Below are 20,835 nucleotides of genomic sequence, written 5' to 3'. Positions count from 1 at the left end.
CAGTCACCATGTATGTATTCAGATAGGAAGGAAGCCTAATCTGCTATTAGTGCTTTCCAGCTTCTTGAAGCAGTAGATGCAATGTAAGAGTTGTTAAATACCTTTTTTTCCAACCAAGGAAAGGAGTGGTATAACCGTATCTGCACAGGAGCCCTCAAAGTTAAACTGTATTAATGAAAGCTATGAAATCCTCTGATACATTTTATTTCTGAGTGACAGTAATCTTCTGAGGCCAAAGAAAAGTTGTGGCACTCGGCATCTGCAGAACAGCTGCAGCTCTCATGCAGCAGTAACCTTTAGTTAATTTGTCTTCAAAACATGTCTATGTGGAACTTGGGAAAGTGAAGAGGAAACAGTTCTATAATTGTATTAATCACAAAAGCAAGGGAATGCTGGTAAAGCAATGAATGTGCTTTTCATCAAAATAGTTTATTAACTAGTTCATTTAACTGGAATCTAGTCCTGAAATTAATAGCGGGTAAAAATACAAACGAAATGTCAAACTTTGTAGTCATGATCTTTCAAAGAAGCCAGTTGCCTTTTCAAAACTGTTGGTGTTTAAGTCCATTGCACATAAGTGAAAGGGGGAAATAAAGTTAAGGAGCACTTAGTTCATTCAAGCATAGGATCTGCAAGTATCACAATTAGGTAAGCTTTAGCATTCAATTCTGCTATGACAAAATCGTTCCAGTTAACTAATTTGCTGAATTATGAGTTTCACTTATTATTTAACCCTGCAGAAAGCCACAAAAGGAAATAACCTTGTTGATCTCTTTCCATTAATATCCCTCACATTGTTTGTCCTATGAATTATGACTTATAGGAAAATTAACTGTCCATGCTATACATGATACACAACCAGGTCTTAAACAGTGCATGCTGTAAAAATATTGACATGCCTCCAAGAGGTTAATAACCCTACAAATTAGAACTTTTTTTCCAGAGGAAACAGTAACACCTAGTTTTACTGCAGAATGGAAGTACAGCTCTTTTTTTTTTTTTTTTTTTTTTTAACAGGGTCTTACCACCTAAGTATCAATATGATTTTATTTGTGCTAAAATAGAAAATATTACAGAACTTGGGTTTATTGCAGGGGAATTCATTCTCTTTCTCATTACAGTACTTTGCCCTTAGTCTCATTTTTTTCTTGCATCTGGGCTGGGAGGTCACTAATAGAGAGTGCTGCTAGCTAGATCTTAATGCAAAAAGAAGGCTAGCAGCAGGATCTGCTGGCTGACTTCTGCACGTGAAAGTTGTCTTTTGTAGTTCCTTGGGACTGGCAAATGAAGTCATTTGGACCATTTAAAACCTGCAAAAGACACATGAATCTAAGTTTCTACAGTGCTGTATTTGAGAGGCATTGGTAGTGAGGGGAAACTTTAGCTATTCAACAATAATTGCTCAATTTGCCAAAAAAAATAAATAAAAAATCATCCTGTAGCAGCTTAAGACTACCTGATTTCTGACCAAACAGTGGCTTTAAGTTTTTCTATGCTTTTCTTAGAGACGTGTTTATATGATGTAATCTACAAATGAAAATTGCCGATGTAGCCATGAGAGGCTTCACTATTACACACTTAAGACACAGAAACAGCATGAGATATTTCAACAGACCTGACTACTCACAGTTTTTCTGTAAAATCACATGAGCAGTGCTTGCTTGGCCTCATTCCCCTTGGTAAGGAAGAAAGGGCTTACGCTTAGGTCCAGCCTTGTTTGGGCTGAACCTCCTTTTGTGGCCTCATTCTTGAATTTGTTGTGTGAAAACTGAAGCCTCAGACGTTGACATTCCTTTCAGTAGAGGTAGTTTGGGAATACAACTGGGAGATTCTATGAGGTTGGAGAAAACGGCAAAACACAGAACTTGTTGCAGACCGTGAAATCAATAAGCAGTATCCAAATCTGTGTTGGACCAAGTACAGTAGGTTTCCACAAACACATGTACACAATGTGATTTTTTTTTTTTAAATGCTTATGTGCCTTTTTACTGAAAATTTCTCAAGCTGTCTATTTTTAAACTACTATTTTGTAAAATAGTTGTTTATAAATGAAAGCTGCAAGGGCAAACAAAACTCTTGCTTTTAATGAAACAAAAAGATGCAGACCTACTCTTTTCCACTTTTCTTTGAGTTGTGTAGTGCTTCCACTGCAGTCCTTGATTAGGCTTCTGTTTACATTATCAGCTGGAATATTTTCATGTAAAATTTGCTTAATCTGAAGAGGACAGCTCTTGTGTTCTGTCCGATAGCAGTAGACATAACAGCCAGCTGTAAACCTTCAGTAAAACAGCACTTTGTACAAGCAATGAGTGCGTATTATCACTACAAAATCAGTAATCTTGACTTGTGCTTCTCAGAAATGTGAGATCTTGTGATGAGGCTTTACAAAATCAGGAAGTTGTTATCTCCACCTTGTAGAACGTTAGTGCACCCAGTAAAGGAAACAAGTATTTTATGTTGGTTGGACCTTATTGAGAGACTTGAGGCTTGTTAGAAGTCTTCCACAAAAAAAAAAAATCTAAGTCATGCTGGTGCTGCTGAAGTTTTATTGTTCTATTTAACAGTATGGTTGTTTCTTCCCATGAAACTTATTTTATTCTTCAGCCTTTATCTCAGTCTATGCCAGTCCTTGAGAATAAACTCCTGTATGCCTTTGGATGGTGCAACAGAAAAGGGTAATGGTTGTTTGCTTTCTTACAGCCTTTGAAGAACTCCTTTTCTTTACTACTAAGAGGATGTTACTGTAGGACAATAACACTCTTCCCCATGCATTGTAATTGTAATACAGATTTCAAATCAGAAATATTACCTGCAACACCACATCACAGAAATATTTTCATTAAACTTAACCAACCACTGTTAAGCTGGAGCTTGGTTTAGATGGGGAAGTTCATCTACACTACCATGCTTAATGAGTTGATTAAAAACTATTACTTAGGTTGAGAACTTGTTTTAATTTACAGTTTAACTTTGCTCACGCTCAATTTATTTTCTTCTTTTACTGACACTGTTTTTCATTTAAATGGCTTTTGTTATTTACTGTCTTACATTCCTGTTTCTGATTTAGTACAAAGACAGCACTGCCATCCTTTCTTGGCTCTCAATTCTGCTGTCCAAATTGCTTTGACTGGCCCATATTAGAGTCCCCTTGTTCTTCTATCCCATCATCTTCTGCTCCCATTTCTTAAAGGTGGATGACTAGAATTGTGCTAATCATGACAGCTGAGTTTCACCAATGTTTTTCTGAATGACAGTAATACATCAAGGAAAAGGAATTTCAACCATTTAACATTTTTTTTTATTTTATTTTGTTGTTTTGTCTTTATTGATGTGCTTCTGGTTTTGAAATACCTAAAATTTATGATTGGGTGCGTGAGAAATAATGAAAAACAGGTATTTCACCTGCACTTACTGCTGCTGGCATATGTCAAGGAATGGGAAAGGAAAGGCACAATAAATTGTGGTAGGTGTCTAGAACATCTTAACTCAGGCTTTTAAATTGCCAAGTTTTTTGTTTGTTTGTTTGTTTGTTTTGAAAAAGGTTCTTCATTAAGATATATTTTCCTTGAAGCCAACAAATTAATATGATTTACTTGTGTACAGTTGGTCAGGACTGTTTGCAGGCCTGTCAAATCAGCCATGCAATAAATATCTGAAAAAGATGTTTGTATATTTAAGACATGTCAAAGTCTATAATGTCACCAGATTTACAGGGTGCCCAAGTCCACAGGTAATGGCAAGGATGGCATCGTACCTTTCATTTATAAGGACTGAGAACTGTAAACTGAGAACAGTAAACTGGAACTGTGGAAGATATGGCCAGTCTGCCTGCTGACTGCTTTGTCACTACTTCTATGTCATTACTTCTGTGCTTACAGCACTGCTGGAGCTTATCGCAGCCCATGTTCTACCTGTTTAAGACCTTATCTTCTCTAAATAAAATCAATTACAAAACCTATATTGCTTTCAAGGGCAATAAGGTCCAATTTCAAGATACAGAAGTTCTGAAACACTCCTCTTTAGGTTAATTGAAGGAGAACCTCTGTCCATAGCGTATACTGGAAAAGGAGTTTGTACCAACTTGACAGATGTTAAGCTGCATTTTGCCAGCTTGCTGTCTCTTGTGGCAGGATGTAATTCAGCCAAATCAGATGACTTTCCAGTGGTTCTCTTGTGTGGGCAAGCGATCATATTGTGTATGTTTCTGTTAAATCAATGCCCTTTCCTGGAACTACTTTCTCTGTTGCTTTGCAGGTTTAGAAGTTGGGAAATCAGGGGTGTTAAGTGGTACATTTACTCCCTTCTCACTTGTTTGTCCCACAAAAGACAATTCTTTTGTCATGTTAGTGGTGATCATTTCCCAGGATATTTGCCATTTCTTTTAACTATTAGTCCTTGTTCCACATGCCAAAGTACAAAAGTTAAGAGTGCGCTTGCATCTTGGGAAGCAACCTGTCCTCAGACGAGCTCTCTCAATTAGATTTATTACTGAGCTGTAACTTTCCATGCAGAGCATAAACTTTGCAAAGCTGGTGCTCACCCTGGTGGGAGTGAAGAGGCGGTGGTTCTAGTTACAGGGTGGCAGTGAAAGTTGCTGTTTGACCAGGTAAATAAGGCTGGTTGGGAAGGTAGTGTTCCAGTGCATTACAGGAATACTAAGACTCACTTTTTCCACATAGAAGCAACATAAGGGCTAGCTGTAGGTAGGGCAGAATTCAGTGCAGAGATCAGCATTTACATCTATATTAACTACTGGAATGGTCAGCTCACGAACATCTGGCTTTAATTTGGGGATGGGCAGACAGAGGGAGGAGAGTGGAATATTCACAAGACCTAATGCTGGCACTATAGAAATGCCCAAGAAATTACTTCTTATTTTTTTTCTGTATCCTGTGAATTTAATCCTGCTCATACTCTGTCTAATTTTGATTATCTTTCCAAGCAGGGAGTTGCTGGCACAATTGCTTACCTTCTCTATACCCAAGAAATAATGTGGAATTAATTTGACCGTAGACTCACAAATTGTTTCCACTGGACTGTGTCTTGAGGCCTCTGGACTCATAAATACTAGCTACAATTGAATTTTTATGAGTCTTTCAGGTTCAAGCAAGTACAAAGATGGTTCTTTACGTCTCCTCTAAAATCTTGATTTATTGCCTGGCCTTCTGATAACAAGCTGAAGCCAGACTAAATCATATATTTTTTAATTTTACATGTATAAACCTCTTTCCTCTCTCCTCCCTCCTTGTCTCTGACCAATTAGAGCTATTTTTGGTTAATAAATTGAGATTGTTCTTGAAGAGCGTGACTTGTTCTGCACAATATGGGTTAATCAACAGATTGCCTTTTCAAAGGATCACTTAATCTGGTTAAATTGTAAGCTAACAAGAAGAAAACAAATGAGCACTTAGCAGAATGAAGTAACAAGTGTCCCTATCTGTGACAAATGTGCATTCTTTACCCTGGTTCTTTTTTCCAGCTAGGTAGGGTGTGGAGTAAGAGAACAGTGGTTTAATATGCTTGTGCCTGCAATGCTGTCTTCACTGAGAATGCCCTTTGCAAGCAGAGAAAATTATTTCCCCTCTTCTCCACACTGTCAGTGCTAGTAGTTTTGGATTAAAAAGCTTGATGATTGGTCTCTGTTACAAATGTTAACTTTTTGATACTGTTCTCACACATACATTGCACTTGCAAGAATGTAAAACAAAATCCAGTGCCCAGATGTAAGTCTGTGCCCTGTTTCCTTTGAGACTCAATCTACCTGAGAACTTCCTGCCTGGTTTTATATGTATAATTGGTGGTGAGTTAAAATAGCGATGCCACAGGGGGAGGAAATAGCTGCCATCAGTGCTTGGGAGGAGATGGGGGGACAACTCCTTTCATTCTAGCAGAATAGTTAGAGAGAAGGTCCCATCTGCAAGGGCAGGATGGATTTTTAGGCCATTACCCTAATAAAGGTAGAGACCTGTAACAGTATTATCCTGTGATTTATTTATGATTGTGTTGCATAGAAAAACAAGTGCTTTTGAGAAACTCCACTCCTCAAATTCTTGAAAAGTCCTGGAGCCTGTATGCAGGAGTGTACTAGGCTGTAGGAAGGATGCTCTTGTTTAATTTCTCTCCGCACATACAGGTTATTCTGGGGGTGGGCAGTGTAAAATTTGAAAAGAACAGCTAACATGATATAACTTAGGTGCAAGTAGGAATTAATTGGCTTATCTGACAAACTGTCTCTCAGAATCTTAGAATCACAGAATGGTTTGGATTGGAAGGGACCTTAATGATCATCCAGTTCCAAACCCCTGCCATGGGCAGTGACACCTCCCACCAGACCAGGTTGCCCAAAGCCCCATCCAACCTGACCTTAAACACCTCCAGGGATGGGGCATCCACAGCTTCTCTGGGCAGCCTGTGCCAGGGCCTCACCACTCTCTCAGTAAAGAATTTCTTTCTAATGTTTAATCTAAGTCTACCCTCTTTCAGTTTAAAACCATTACTACTTCTCCTATCTCCTACGTGCCCTGATAAAGAGTCTCTCCCCATCTTTCCTGTAGGCCCCTTTTAGGCAGTGAAAGGCTGCTCTAAGGAGCCTTCTCTTCTCCAGGCTGAACAACCCCAACTCCCTTAGCCTGTCTTCATAGCAGAGGTGCTCCAGCCCCTTGATCATCCTGGTGGCCCTCCTCTGGACTTGTTCTAATAGGTCCCTATCCTTGTGCTGAAGTTCAGAGCTGAATGCAGGGATCCAGGTTGGGCCTTACAAGAGCAGAACAGAGGGGGACAATCCCCTCCTTCACTCTGCTGTCCATGCTGCTTCTGATGCAGCTTAATGTTTGCTGTTCAGCAATTCCTGTTTGCTTTGGGGTATTTCTGTGTTCTTCCTCAGTTCTGAGCACCTAAATAAATGTCACATGTAGCTTCCTGAGAACTACACCAAATAGCAATATTTTCTAGTGTAAAAGTATGTAGGGCTTAGATCAGAGTGCCTTCTAGTCTTCAAGCTCAGTGCTTCATGTCCTTTGGAGGATGTACATAGAGTTTCTTTATGGCACAGTAATGCAGTCCCTTAGATGAGAGTATTTTCCCCCGCTAAAGGCCAATTCTGCTTTGTTTTATTTTGTATGCCTATGTCCAGCACCATGATCTTCAGGTGTTCTAACTGCACAGCCTGTTCTGCTTTTGGGCTGATCAGTAGATGTAAAGGAATCAGCAGCTGTAATCCACGGCTCTCCTCATAGTGCAGGCTTTCGTTGGAATCTGTCTGGTTTCAAAGTCCAGTGCATGACAACATAGCCCACTCTGCATTCTCCAGCAAATAAAACCAGTACATCTGCTAAAACAAATCAATTAGTGCTAGGCACACTGAAGTCTAGGAACAGGAATTTCCCCAGTATTTTCAATAAAGGGTTGTGACAAAACAAACTAATTAGTAAATCAAGAGAGCCCTCTGGGTGTGCTGTATTTTATATTAACAGATCCAAACAATGTTTGGTTTGCTGTCCTGTTATGTAACTGAATTATGCAAAGTGAAAACCAGGCATGTATTTACGTGCATTCTTTATATATCGGGCTTAGATGTAGGGACAGCTCTGTATGAAGTGGCATGTGCTGGAGGCTCTATTGGGTAAGAAGAGGTATGCTTAGATGGAAGTCCAAGTTGCTGACAGACCAAAATTAAGCCTAATGAAGGGAAAGTAATAACAACTGTAAAGTGTCTTGGATCTACAACTTGTATGTGCATAAGGAATCGCCATTGCATAAATAGCATGAAACACTGAGAAGCTGCTTGGGTGAATAAAGAATCAACAAGATGAGTTAAACTTTTTCTGCAGAGCAAGTTAATTTTTTTTTTTTTAATAATCCTTTTGATTAAAATGTAGTATCTACAGTGCATTTGACCTATATGTGTACCTTTCTATTTTCTATGCTAAGATACTGGTAGATCATTTAAAGTCACCTTTAGCCAATTTAAATAACTTTTATGATTGGCTTGTTAAAAAAGCCAACTGATATATTGAAGGAAGTAAGAAGAAGAGTTAAGGACAACTTAGTTTTCCTTTCTCTGAAGACATTCTATCTACTGTGTCAGTAGGAGTGTGAAAATACCATCTTGTTCAGGCTTAAATTTTGGCATTGCTGGAAAGAAAACCCTCCCCTCAAGTATGTAAACGCATATTTTGCCAGGATTTTTTTTTTCAAAGTTGTAACTTTCAAAAGTGTGCCCTTTGATGGGAACAGTATTTTAAGATTAAACTGTCGATTAAAAAATGCAAAATATGTTTTTACTTGCAATAACACTTAATAAACCATTTTTTAAAGCAGCGTATGACAGAAAGGAGAAAAATTGTGTCCCCTGCTGTTTGTAGTTGTTCTATGTAGGAATGTAAACAGTGGGACTAACACTTGCTTTGCAGGGTTTGATTTTATTTTTGTTCTAGCTCAATTCGTAGATAAGGGGGAAGGAATCTTGTATGCTAATATTGGTCTCTGGCTTTTTAGGTGCTGTTAATATATGTTTTTGCTTAGGTTTATTATTTGAAAATATGTGGGTTTTTTATTCTTTTAGAAGTAAGCTGACATTATTCCCTCAATGACTACTTCCCATTGGTTGACCAAATTTCAACTTTTGACTTGTGGTAGGTGGCTACTGCCCATAATCACATTATTCTATTAAAAGCTTCCTGTTTCAACGCTGGATCTTACACTCATTAAAACAGACTGTACAAGTGCTAGGATCTTCATGAGTCTGGAGAACCTGGCAACTTTTAGTGGAGGACAGGTTGGAAGAAATGCCAAACACAGCAGCTGAATTAACTGAGGATTCACTTACATGTGCTCGGTTCATCTGAATGTGGAATTTTTCTTGTTTTATTCACCCTCATCATCCTTCTCTCATGCAGGTGCTGCTGACTCATATCCTGTACCTTTTGCCCCAACCGCCTTCTAACTCTACTCTCTGCATAGGTCAGTAAAGGACAGTAAAACTTTGACAGGTTAGCAAGACACAAGGGTGTTGCCTGTTAGATCGAGACAATATGGTTCACTTGTCTTATTTTTCTTTCTACAAAAAAGGTCGCAAACCATTCCCCACAGAAGTGAAGTAGGAAATCCAGGACTCAGCTAAAAGTCTTCTTTTCACATCTGGCATCGTTCTTGTCCTGACAAACATCAAATTCATATTGCAAACACAGATAATGCTGAGAGGGAAATGAAAGGTCAACCATCCAAAGTCCTGCTAGTTAGCATAGTCCTGCATGGACTGTAAAGTGGCTAAGGCAGTCTGAAAGGCTTGTTCTCTTGGCCCTTTGTGTTGGCCCTGGTTGTATGTCAGCGTATTTCAGTCAGCTGGGATCTAGGAGTCCAAGTGAGCTTCAGAACAAGCCTGTCCCTAACTAGAGATGGGAGTGGGGAAAAACGGATTTCAGAAACCACGGGTCTGTGCTTTTCCTGGTGACTTAGATCTCTTCTGGAGTCATCGACAGTTACAGACATGGCTTCCTGTGAATTCCTGAGCTGAGTGGATTACGTACAGAATTTGCCAGATGCTAAATGTTTGTCAGAAATGCACCAGTCCAACCGAGGTGCTGCTGTTTTGTATTTTGGGCCATGGATTTTTGTTGAAGACTTTCTCATGTCTCCCAACAATGATGAGCTTTGATTTCTCTGTACACAGCAGCCCTCCTAAAGGTGACACCGGAAGAGCTGCCATTTTAGCTACCTAGATCATTTAGTCTTATTTACATGTATTCTCCTGTCTTTCTGCAGCTCTGCCACGTTGCATCTCTGGCTACCAAAGCGAGCATCGTGGCATAGCAAGGTTTTTGTAGCAGTAGTGCAGCTATCTTTGGAAGCGAAGGCTGGCTTGAAATATGTAGTTTCAAGAATATATAGGTTAATGTGAAGGTTTTGGAGAACTCAAACAGAAAAAAATCATAAATCATTACATGTATATACCTCGTATATACAGACATGAAAAGTGGGGAAAAAGTTTCTCTGAGTTGTACTCATTGGTAAAACTATTAGTTGCATAGTTGGCTTCTCTTTCCCTTTCCTTACCCAAACCCCACGCTGCCAAGAGGTTTTAGTGAGGAAAATATTTTCTCTGATGTGCACTAACCTCCATTCAATGAGGACACATCAGGGAAGGGGAGGAGGAAGGCAGTTGCCTTGAATCTTTTTTCTTTTATTTCCCCCCCTTCTTTAACAACTACAACTCAAAACAACAGATTATGGCTCTTTTTTAATTTATGGCATATATTCCTAGTTTGACTGTGAATCCACTACTATTGATCTAGCTCTACAGTACTTAGAAATTCAGGCTGTGCCTGTGAAATTGCTTCTGGTGCTTTTAATATGCAAACAGATGTCCAAGTGCAATATGCCCACAGAGCAGGACATTTCTGGCCACGGCGACTGTGTTGCCTGCCTGCACAAGGAGTCTGATGAAGTTTTTCTGTCAGTGTAGGTCTGACCACACATGGGCATTTTTTTTTTTCCCCTTGAAAAAGAATACAGATGTAGTGGCCTTCTTTTCTCTATTTGCACATAATACGAAGACAATATTATCTAGGTCAGCCAAACTGTAATGTAGATCTGGCATGGGAGCATAGAAAAAAAAAAAGAGACTTAAAAAAAAATATTGCTAAGATAAACATTAACGACTAAATATGTTTTGATTGCGTTTAAAATCTGATTATTGTAAACAGCTGACTGCTACTGTAACTTTATAGCTCTAGCCAGATAAGCCAGGTAAGTACAAAAAATGTAGGCAATTTGTTGCCTAAGAAAGGTGTGAAGGTTGCATGATATGGATTTATTTATTTATTCATTTTTAAAGTCATTAAGAAGTCCAAAGCTCACTCTTGATTCTGTAAGCCATGAAAAATATCCATACAGCTTCTTGCACCACTTTATCTATTTGTTTTCAGGTAGCTTTCACTCTTAATCACTCAAATCCCTTGTGTAAATCAAAGACAACAAAGCAGTGCTGTGATTGCCAGTGGATTTGAATCCTGCTATGTTACTCTTTTACTGCTGGATTTGGTTAAAACTAAAAACTGCTTAAAAAGGAACAGCAATATAGAGTTTCATTTGATTATTGTAAATCTAAACCCTACAACTCTGGACAATTTTATTATGCTTGGCTAAATTGTCTGTATTATACATACCTGTGATTAAATGACTACTCCACAGTTTCCAGACTTCTTCAAATTGTGTAAAAGATTTGGATGTCAATGTAAAAAATGAGATTGCTGCTGAAGCTTTATGCCTTGTAGGAAGATCATCTTGGTAGATTTGTAATTCTCAGTGTTTATCTGTGCTTTAAATGCTCACACCTAGATGAAGGAAGGTGATTTCACAGTCTTTGGGAAGTGGAGATAAAGCCCAGGGGACCTGAAAGGATGCACCAGTTGTTGCTTTAATGCTCTGCTTTGGATGCACCAGACACCTGTGATTGCCTATGTTGTAGGAAATACACGATAGTACTCGTGAGTAGAATGAAAGCCAGCGGTTCTCACTTCGGGTTTAATGGTTCAATCACATCTCCTTTCTTATGGAGAAAAGGGGAATTGTTCATACCACCTAGAGAACTTTAAAGCTACCCTTAGGCTTATGTGTCGGATCTCTAGGGAATAACACAGGCTTCAGACTCTTCAAAGGAGACCTGGCACTAAGCAGTATCTGGCTGTTCTTTTTGTATGTAATAGGGTGCCTGTGGGCAGGATCTATTGCTCTAGTATACACAGCCCCTTTATTTTTCTGTGTCTTTAGCTCATTTTGCTGTAAGCACCCCTGGAATTTCTTTTTTTTTTTTTTTTTTTTCCTATTGCTTATTTTTATCAGATTCAGGCAATCCATACTAAAGTGTCTAGGATATATAAAATATAAAATTATGCCTACCTGATATGCAAAACCTGTATCACAGCTTTACTGCACTCCTTAACTTAGTATAACATCACTAACCACATGTGGGTCCTCTCACACCTCAACCATTCTGTGATTCTTTCACTTGTATGCAATTGCTTGTGTGCCAAAGACTGCAGGAATAACTGTCAGTACTTGCGGAAGTCGTTTTTTTGCTGTAGCAAAGGTAGCCTTATGGTCCATTTGGCCTTTTAAAGGAAATTTTCTGTAGTTTAATATGGTCCATGACAGAGAAGCCAAATGCATTCAAACTCATATTCAGATAATATTGTGTGAACTACAGCTATAACAACCTGACTATAGCCATTATGAAATATGACTGGGTTTGGATAATGATGAATTGGCTCAAAAATCAGTACTGGTGTTTGACAAGGGTGTATATATACAACCTTCTTTGCAACCTCTTTCTTATTAGGAGTGAACAAAGATACCACTATAAAGAGATTTCAGATCAGAATTTACTTGCAAGTCATATTTTTGTAATGGAGTTGTAAAACTGACTTTTAACAGCTTGCACATTTTACTTGGGACTTAGTACTGGATGGAAGCCACCTTCTAAACGTTTCCTAGAAAGAAGAAAATTTGTGTATTTGTGTATTTCTTCACACGTCAAATGGTGGAAGGTGATAGTCCTGTCCCATTTTCCTTTCTTCTGAAGTTCAAGAAGCTGAAGTAAAATGGCACATTCCACATAGTTACTCCCTCCTAAGCATGCAGACAGACTCCAGTTTGCCAATTCCTTTCGTTTTATACCTTTGCATTACTTCTAGAGGGACTAAATGTCATTCTGCTGTGACTGATTTTACCTTGAAGTGCTACTGATCAAATTTCAAACTTGCCATGCCTCCTGTGTATATAAACAGAAGTAGGAACATATCTATATTTCTGTGGGTCAAGGCTTCTCCTTTCTGTTTTCTCTCTGTTCAAGTTGGTTTTGAGAACTTTCAGTCATATTGTTACTTGTACAGAGGGATGTAAGTGGTATGTTCCCAAAGCATCTGAGATGCTCCTTTCCTTTGCCTGAGATACAGGAGATATAACAAGTTGTTCTTGTGTGCTCTGGTAAATCTTGAGCAAAGTTGATCATCAGAGAGCCTGTAAAAATGTCACCAAACCCAGGAGACACTCAAACCTGTAGTGGAGCAGTCCTGGGGTTTATCTGTTGGGGTTGTACCTGCAAATGGAGCAAATTGTCTGCTTGATTATATTCAGATGACCTCCTGGTTTCTACTTGTGTTAGTGTAATCAGAAGATGCATTACATTTATTTGCATCTTAAGAATCGCTCTGCAGTTGCAATGTCTGTTTACTCTCAGCAATAGCTCTAGGGACTGGCGCTTACTTATTTTCCTTTTTCACTTGCCAAACTACAGATTTGGGGTGGTGGGGAGTGAGGGAGGAGAGGAGGAGGTTTGACTGATGTGAGGCAAAAGTCATTTGACACTAAATAAGTTTTCTTCACTTTTTCCGTACCAAACCATCATGAGGTGGGGTCTAAAGAGACGTAAATTCTGAGTTAGCAAACCATTTTCAGCTTTTGAAATTGGGCGTACTTGAAAATGTATTTTCTAAATGACATCTCTCAGGGCATTGAGAGTACCTAAACAATCTGCTCTCTTCTTCTTTTCCCTCCCTACCCTCTGTTTTTGTATGTGAAGGCCTTCTAAATAAATTTTCCGTAGTTTAAGAACTCCAATGCAGGCAACCCGGGACGTCGTGTATCCTAGATTATGATAATCTATGACAGTGCCTAACATTTACCAAGGGGGGGGGGGGGGGGGGGGAGGAACATATTTGCTGTTCAGTTGTACAGTGTCCACTTGTACATGCATTATTTGTTGAAGCCAAAATATTTAATCATTTCAGTATGGGCAAAAGTTTTCCTGCTTGGAAAGCAGCTACATTTTCCCTCCTGCACCAAAGCTATCAAAGCTTGTTTTGTGACTGTCTCTGTTCTTGCAGCTGGGATAAAAGTAACTTGAAAAGGCTAGACTGAAAATTGCAGACAAACATATGATAATAGCAGATAGCTGTGCTAACAGGGACAAGAAGGAGGTGGCAGCTTTGGCCGGAGAGTAGCTGTGATTCTTAATGTTAAGTGTTAACACAGCTCAGAGAGCTGCTATCTTGTCCGAAATGCCAGCTGACTGGGTGTGAAGGGCAGCCATGTGCTACCCATCCCAGCAGCTTCTTCCCCTTGGATCTGGGCCCTCTTGCCACATCCAGACCTTGGCAGACCTTGAAGTAACTGTACATACTTAATGGGGAACTGAGCTCATGAACTGAAGGTGGAGTAATACAATGAGATAATGGCCCAGTGACAATGGAAACATACTTCAGTGCATCTCATATGAGATCAGTTGCTTTGTGAGAAAAAATAGAAATCCAAGTGAGTTTATAGCACAGAAAAGAACTGGAGAACTTGATATTACCATTTTGTGCAGTTTTGATGGGCAGTGGAAGAAGTCAAGGCATCTTTTCAGGGATGATAGATCACGGATTGTGTCTATAGGGTGCTTTGGATATCTTTTGGGACTTTCAGGAAATTCATCTACAGAGCGTGACAGAAAAGTATGAAGTTACTTCAGTCAGATTACAGAACATTGTGATCTGTTATAACTGCCTCACATATTTTTTGGAAGGGGGTGGCTTACTTGCCTGCTGTCAAACTGCCCGTTTTAGGGCTATTTCTTAAGTGCTATTTTCTTTTGACAAATGAGTGCCTTGGTGAGAACTCCCTCTGCATCCTTTTCTGTTGAGAGCCTGGAGGCTATGGAAAGACCGCATGCAGCTCTGCACACACCTTCAGATTCCCAGCAGAAAGGTCTAGTTCTGTACCTTCATTCACTTCCAGTGCTCCTCCTTTTATCTTCCATAATAGCTTGTGTGTTGAAAGTGCTTTTTTAATTAAATTGTTTGCATCTCGTATATGCTCAATATATTCACTTTGAGGGCATTTTTATTGCAGTAGAAGGGTGGTGATATGTAAGTCTCAAGAATAATTAAAACTTGTGTTAACTTGTGTATGTTTTTAACAGTGATTGAACTTTGTGTTGAGTCTTTGCTAGGTACAAGATCAGATCTTAATCAAATAGGAAGGAAAGAAGGGGCAAATGAAGGAAGGAAGGGTTGGTTGTAGGCACCTATATAAGTTATTACCAGTTTAAGGTAAACCTCACCTGTCATGTTAAAAGAATGCGTATATATATATATATTTATATTTGTATAATGAATATATGAACCCCCATATATATATATGAACCCTCTAATTTTAGATATTTAGCTCAAGCTAGTTTTTGTATTCAGACTTATCAAGGGAGAGATGGAAAGTGAGATATTCTGAATCATCTTTTGGTGGCACCTTCAGCTCTCTGTGTGTGGATGTAGCCTTACAAGGTTAGACCACCGTGGTTTACAGTTGGGAAAAAAGCAGAGCAAGTTGATAAGGCTTTAATAGCAGCATTATATGACAGAGAAAAGATTTATATAACTAGGGACTTTCAGGAGAGAATGTGGTAAACCATACTTCTCTTTTACGTCAGGGAGCTGGAAATACACATCCAAATCAGCAAGATGTACAATGTTGATCTGAAGTTTTGACTTTGTGTGTTAAATTATCAGGTTCTTGTACTGCTGTATTTTATATAGTCTAGTCTTGGAAAGGCAGGGGAGGCTGTGTTCAGAGTCGCTTCCTACGGGGAAGACGGGGAATGAAAAAGGGACCAAATTCAAAATCAATTAGTCTTGTTACATTAAATTTTTGGAAAAGTGTTAATTTGTCTTTCTTCACTGAAAATACAATGTTACATTGGCTTGTAGATGGTCTGACTTTGCCAGGGATAGCAGGTGAATTAACATGAATCACACACTTTTTGCCAAGGATTCTGTGACGTCTTGTTCATACCTAAGTCAAGCTGGGACATGTAACAGTGTTTTGAAATGGATAGTAGTTCTGACGATGTCCCAAACGTTAAACCAAGTTCAGGAACTACACTGAAGGTTAAATGCTAGCTCAGCCTGGAGGAGTGTGTTGAGCATCTGGAAGAGATCCATTTGGGTTAAACTGGTAAATCAAGTAAGAGCTTATCTGATTAAAGCCCCTATTTAAATGTCAGAGCATCTGCACTACTTCTTACTAGCTGAAGCAAATTTTTAATATTTCATAAAATTGTCAATTTATTAGGCCGGCCTTTGCAAAAAAAAAAAAATAAATAAAATAAAAATAATAATAAAAAAAAGAATCCTTACGTAGTCATTTTCCAAGTGTGAACAAAGGGAGAAAATCCCAGAGGGACAGACACATTTTTGTTTCAGGCTTCCAGGATTTCCCAAGAATGACTGTAAACTGTTTCCTACAGGTTGTGTCAAATGCTGCTGGTCAGGGGGTTGCCATCACTGGGAACAACACTTTCAACAACTGGAACTGGCCTAATGCTGTGATCTTTGCTGCTACTGTAATCACTACAATCGGTAAGCATTTGCTACATCAACTGTCCTAACTGTAGTTTTCCTTATGATCCACTGTGCTTGTACTCTTCCATTTCTGTGTCAGGCTAATAATAATAAGCTTGCTATGGCTGGAGTTGTGTAGAATACACAGGTTTGTAGAGGAAAAATATTTTAGGACACTTTGCTCATGGGTGTATATAAGAACGTGTCGTTATAATAAGTAACTGAGACAAGGTGCTGATGGGGATAATTGAGGTCATTCCAGTTCTCTTCATTCATTCACGCACTTAAATTAACAAATCATAAAGTTCCCTAACTGAAAGCATTACCAGACATTTCATTAAACTAATATTTAAAGCACGTGCATATAAGGTTTTTGTATAACTGTCCTGTTGCTCACATTCATCCTCTTCAGCTACTGAATTAGCAGTGTTCTTGGCTTACAGAACAATCTAGGCTATTTTTAATCTCTTAAAGAATATAAGGAACAAGAAGTGTGGTCTTATAAATCTCATTACTGATTTGTGCTTATAAAACCCTTTGCATTGACATACAGAAGGTACATTGCCATCTTTTAGGGAGTAATCTTTGCTACAAGGTATTGGTACACCCTGGTTACACCTACAACATTAAAAACAAACAAACAAACAAACAAACAAACAAAAAAACAGAATATATATGACAAAATAACCAGAGAAGACTGGAGGTACATGTAAGTGGAAGCCTTACTGTTAGGTCATACAGCACTGCATTTTCTATTATTTGAAACTCACAATACCCATCTTATAATCTAGTTTGTGACACAAAGAAGTCAGGAACCTAAATAAGAAAAATCTGTTCAGAGAGGGTTCTCATTTTGAGTTTGTAATGTCGTTTTGGGTTCTGTGACCAGCAAGGAATGAAATTCAATTGAAATATCTTGCAGTGTCATAACTCACCTTCCACTTAACTCTCAAACCCTTACCCTGGGAAGGTAACAGGTCAGAAAGTAAATATGCATTAATGGATCTTTCATGTGAAAGCTAACTTCAGGGTAAATTTTGAGATTTCATTTCATAAAATTGATTCAAACTCAAGCTTTTAACATTACTGCTTAAGGCTGGGGAATCTTATTAGAGGTTTTGAGATGAGTATTAGCTCATATTTATCTCATCTTGTCAAGGAAAAAGATGCACGCTATCCAGGGAACGCTTAAAATGTAGTCCTCCTCTCAGCCTGCAGTAATGGAATACACATTTTCTGAAGTAGCACTGGAAGGCATCCAGATTCAGAAGATCAGCTGGAGTAGGCTAATGTTCTCATAGACAGTGAAATAAGGAGCATCTGATACAGCAGAAGGCCATGCAATGTTGTTCTATGTATAGGTAGAATTGCCTTGAATTCTGTACAACAAAGACAGACTGTGCATATGCTTATCTCTTTTAGGTTACGGAAATGTTTCACCAAAGACGCCCTCTGGGCGTCTCTTTTGCATATTTTATGGGCTCTTTGGAGTTCCTCTCTGTTTGACATGGATCAGTGCTCTGGGGAAGTTCTTTGGAGGACGTGCAAAGAGGCTAGGCCAGTTTCTGACAAAAAGAGGAGTAAGCCTGGTAAGGTCCTCTGCTTGTTTATCGTCCTGCTGTGTATTTTTGATGCATAAAGTATAAGCTTAATTCATCTGCTAATTGTAGTAATAAACAAACACTTGTATAAATATGAATTTCCCAAATGGTTGTTGCATAGAAATAACTGGGAGGTATTTTGGGTATGTTAATTCTTCCAGAAGTTTTAAGAAAATGAGGTCTTGCAGAAGCATTTGGTAATACATACTGTAATTTCTTTGAAGACATATATCTCCATACATGAGAAACCTATAAGATCAATATAGGTGAGGCTCTAATTTCAGAAACATTCCCTATAAGCTCCTCTGTCATGGAAATAAGCTGTCCTGCCTTGCTCCTACCTGCTTGTGTGCTAGCATAAGCACTTTCAACTGATTCGCTGCATAAGAGTAAAATACTGTTTTATTCTCAGTTACTGTTTTTTTGTTTGTTTGTTTGGTGTTGGACAAGTTTTGTCTCAGTTCTAACTGCACAGAGGTGGGATCAAATGCAGGACGGAGTGTATGGAGGATGGTGGGACTAGTTTGGGCCCTAGTTTCAGAAACAGCACTGACTTCCTTGGTTCAACACCCAAGAAGGTACGGAAAATGATGGTGAAATGTGTGTGTTTGCAGCTTTGTGAAGCAGGGTTTGTGCAGAGGTTAGATGAGTGCCAAAAGAGGTAGGAAGCATAAATAAGAGAAAAGCAACAAACAGTCCTGACCCTCTATGCACAAATGAACCGTTGTAAGAAATAGTTGTGTTCACTTCAGTCAGTGACTATCAGTTACAGCTGATAAACTGTTAGTACAAAACTCCGAAATGACTGATACTCTCCAATGATACTCTATGCCATGGAAGGAAAAGAAAATCATCTTTTTTTCCCTGACTTTTTTTTTTTTTTTTTTCCAGAGGAAAGCACAAATTACATGCACAGCTATTTTCATCGTTTGGGGTGTCTTAGTCCATCTAGTTATTCCTCCTTTTGTCTTTATGGTGACTGAAGGATGGGATTACATTGAAGGCCTCTATTTCTCATTCATCACTATCACCACCATAGGGTTTGGAGATTTTGTTGCTGGTAAGTAATTATATTTTATGTATTATTTTGCTACATGCACAATGTGTGGCAATTCTGTTTCTAAATTCTAATTCTAAAAACTATTTTCTAAGCTTTTTAAAAACATTTTTCTGAATATAAGGTTTAATAAAATCTGAGTACTGCTCCAATGGACTGCATCTGGCTCTTCTATCTTAATTTAGATACCTAAGACCTTTACTGGACTTAGTCTGGAGCTGAATTCTGGCGTTGGTCATCCTTCCAGCTGCCCCAGGTCCCTATTTCAGGCATGGAGCTTTCCTATCCACCATGACAGTTTAGCATCTTTAAAGGAGATCACATAACTTAAGCAGAGTGCATCAGCGCTGTGTGATACTCTCTGTGCAGCTGTCTAGAACTTGTCAACAGGAAATGCTGAACATACTGGTGTCTACCTCATAAATCCTGTCTTTCTCTAAAATCTGCTATGTTATTTGGGGCTTTGGAGATGGTCCTTGGTAAGTGGAATTCTGAGGCTGATCCTTATCTCAAAGAAAGTACCTATATCTATACTTTAAGGGCTGGGAGAATAGAATGCTTATATATTTTTTTTCAAAAAGAAGAAACTACTTTTATAGCTTACAAGGAGCACGTGCTGCCATTTTATGTTGTAGCCCAGTGGTCAGACTATACAGAATGGAGTACCTCTCAGGGTAATAACTTAAGATTTCTCATCTGAGTCCTCTTTCAGTAATGTTCTTGTTTTTAATTCTTTCTAGGCGTAAATCCAGATGCAAACTATCATGCCCTTTACAGATACTTTGTGGAGTTATGGATCTATCTGGGACTAGCTTGGCTTTCACTCTTTGTCAACTGGAAGGTCAGTATGTTTGTGGAAGTTCACAAAGCAATCAAGAAACGGAGGAAAAAAAGAAAAGAGTCATTTGACAACCATCCTAGGTCTAAAAAACCCCTTCAAATGGGTACATCAAAGGATGTGAACATTTTCAGCTTCCTTTCAAAGAAGGAAGAGACCTACAATGATCTTATTAAACAAATTGGGAAGAAGGCCCTGAAGACAAACAATGACAAGATAATCAAAGTAGAAAATACCAAACAAAATATGCAGAATGCCAGTAAAGATGCTCAGGTGACTTACACAAAGACAGAGTCATTTGAGTATGATGAGTCTTCCCTGGACATTCAAAATGGTCATGTACTCAGGCACCTCCATGATAAACGTATTGGAGACAGCCCTCTAGAAGGAACCATGTTTGTAAACCAGCTAGACAGGATAAGTGAAGAAGAAGGTGAAGTATGGGATTCCAGAGACTATCGACCCTTAATATTTGAGAATGCCAATATAACGTTTGTAAATGAGGATGATGATGAAGAGGAAGATATCTCAGATGATGAAGAAACTTCAAAATCATCCATGGATGATAATCTTGTAGAGGAACCTGAAACTGAAAAAAAACTGGTAAAATTCCCATCCTCTGATGAATCTACCTTTACCAACAACGAGCTAGAACTTTCTGTGCCTTATGAACAACTGATGAATGAATATAATACAGTAAGCAATGTGAAGGCTGCAACGTGAAGCATGCTTGACAGTGGTTTTCTGAAAATGGTCAGTGCATATTGAACAAATTAATAGAGCAAGGAGAAAAGCATGTTTTTGCAACTTCTCCTATTTCTTTGAAAACAAAAGCAAGACCCAAACTAATGACCTCCAGTGTCTTTTTCCTATCCTAAGTTGGTTTCTGAGCCCATCAGCTTTGCTTATCTGAAGAGACTTGTAAAATAACAGTTGAATCAGGAGTCCTGCTCCGTCTTGGGATTT

The 20,835-nt window shown here is 38.7% G+C and overlaps 1 protein-coding gene across 1 annotated transcript in view; it reads left to right on the top strand.

The window, feature by feature from the left end:
* Positions 1-20,592, top strand: part of KCNK5 (potassium two pore domain channel subfamily K member 5) — a gene marked incomplete at both ends in the record, with an annotated part of 33,513 nt that extends 12,921 nt beyond the window's left edge. Inside the window, 4 exons of the mRNA XM_084283929.1 lie at positions 16,280-16,391; positions 17,796-17,962; positions 18,866-19,034; positions 19,772-20,592. Coding sequence (XP_084140055.1) covers positions 16,280-16,391; positions 17,796-17,962; positions 18,866-19,034; positions 19,772-20,592 — 1,269 coding nt within the window. The remainder of the gene's footprint in view (positions 1-16,279; positions 16,392-17,795; positions 17,963-18,865; positions 19,035-19,771) is intronic.
* Positions 20,593-20,835: the final 243 nt, after the last annotated feature.

Source organism: Netta rufina (assembly GCF_964035555.1).
Source record: "Netta rufina genome assembly, chromosome: 3".
In the NCBI taxonomy this organism is placed as follows: Eukaryota; Metazoa; Chordata; class Aves; order Anseriformes; family Anatidae; genus Netta; species Netta rufina.
Note: the sequence above shows the minus strand (reverse complement) of the source record. Positions and strands in the feature narration are given on the sequence as shown.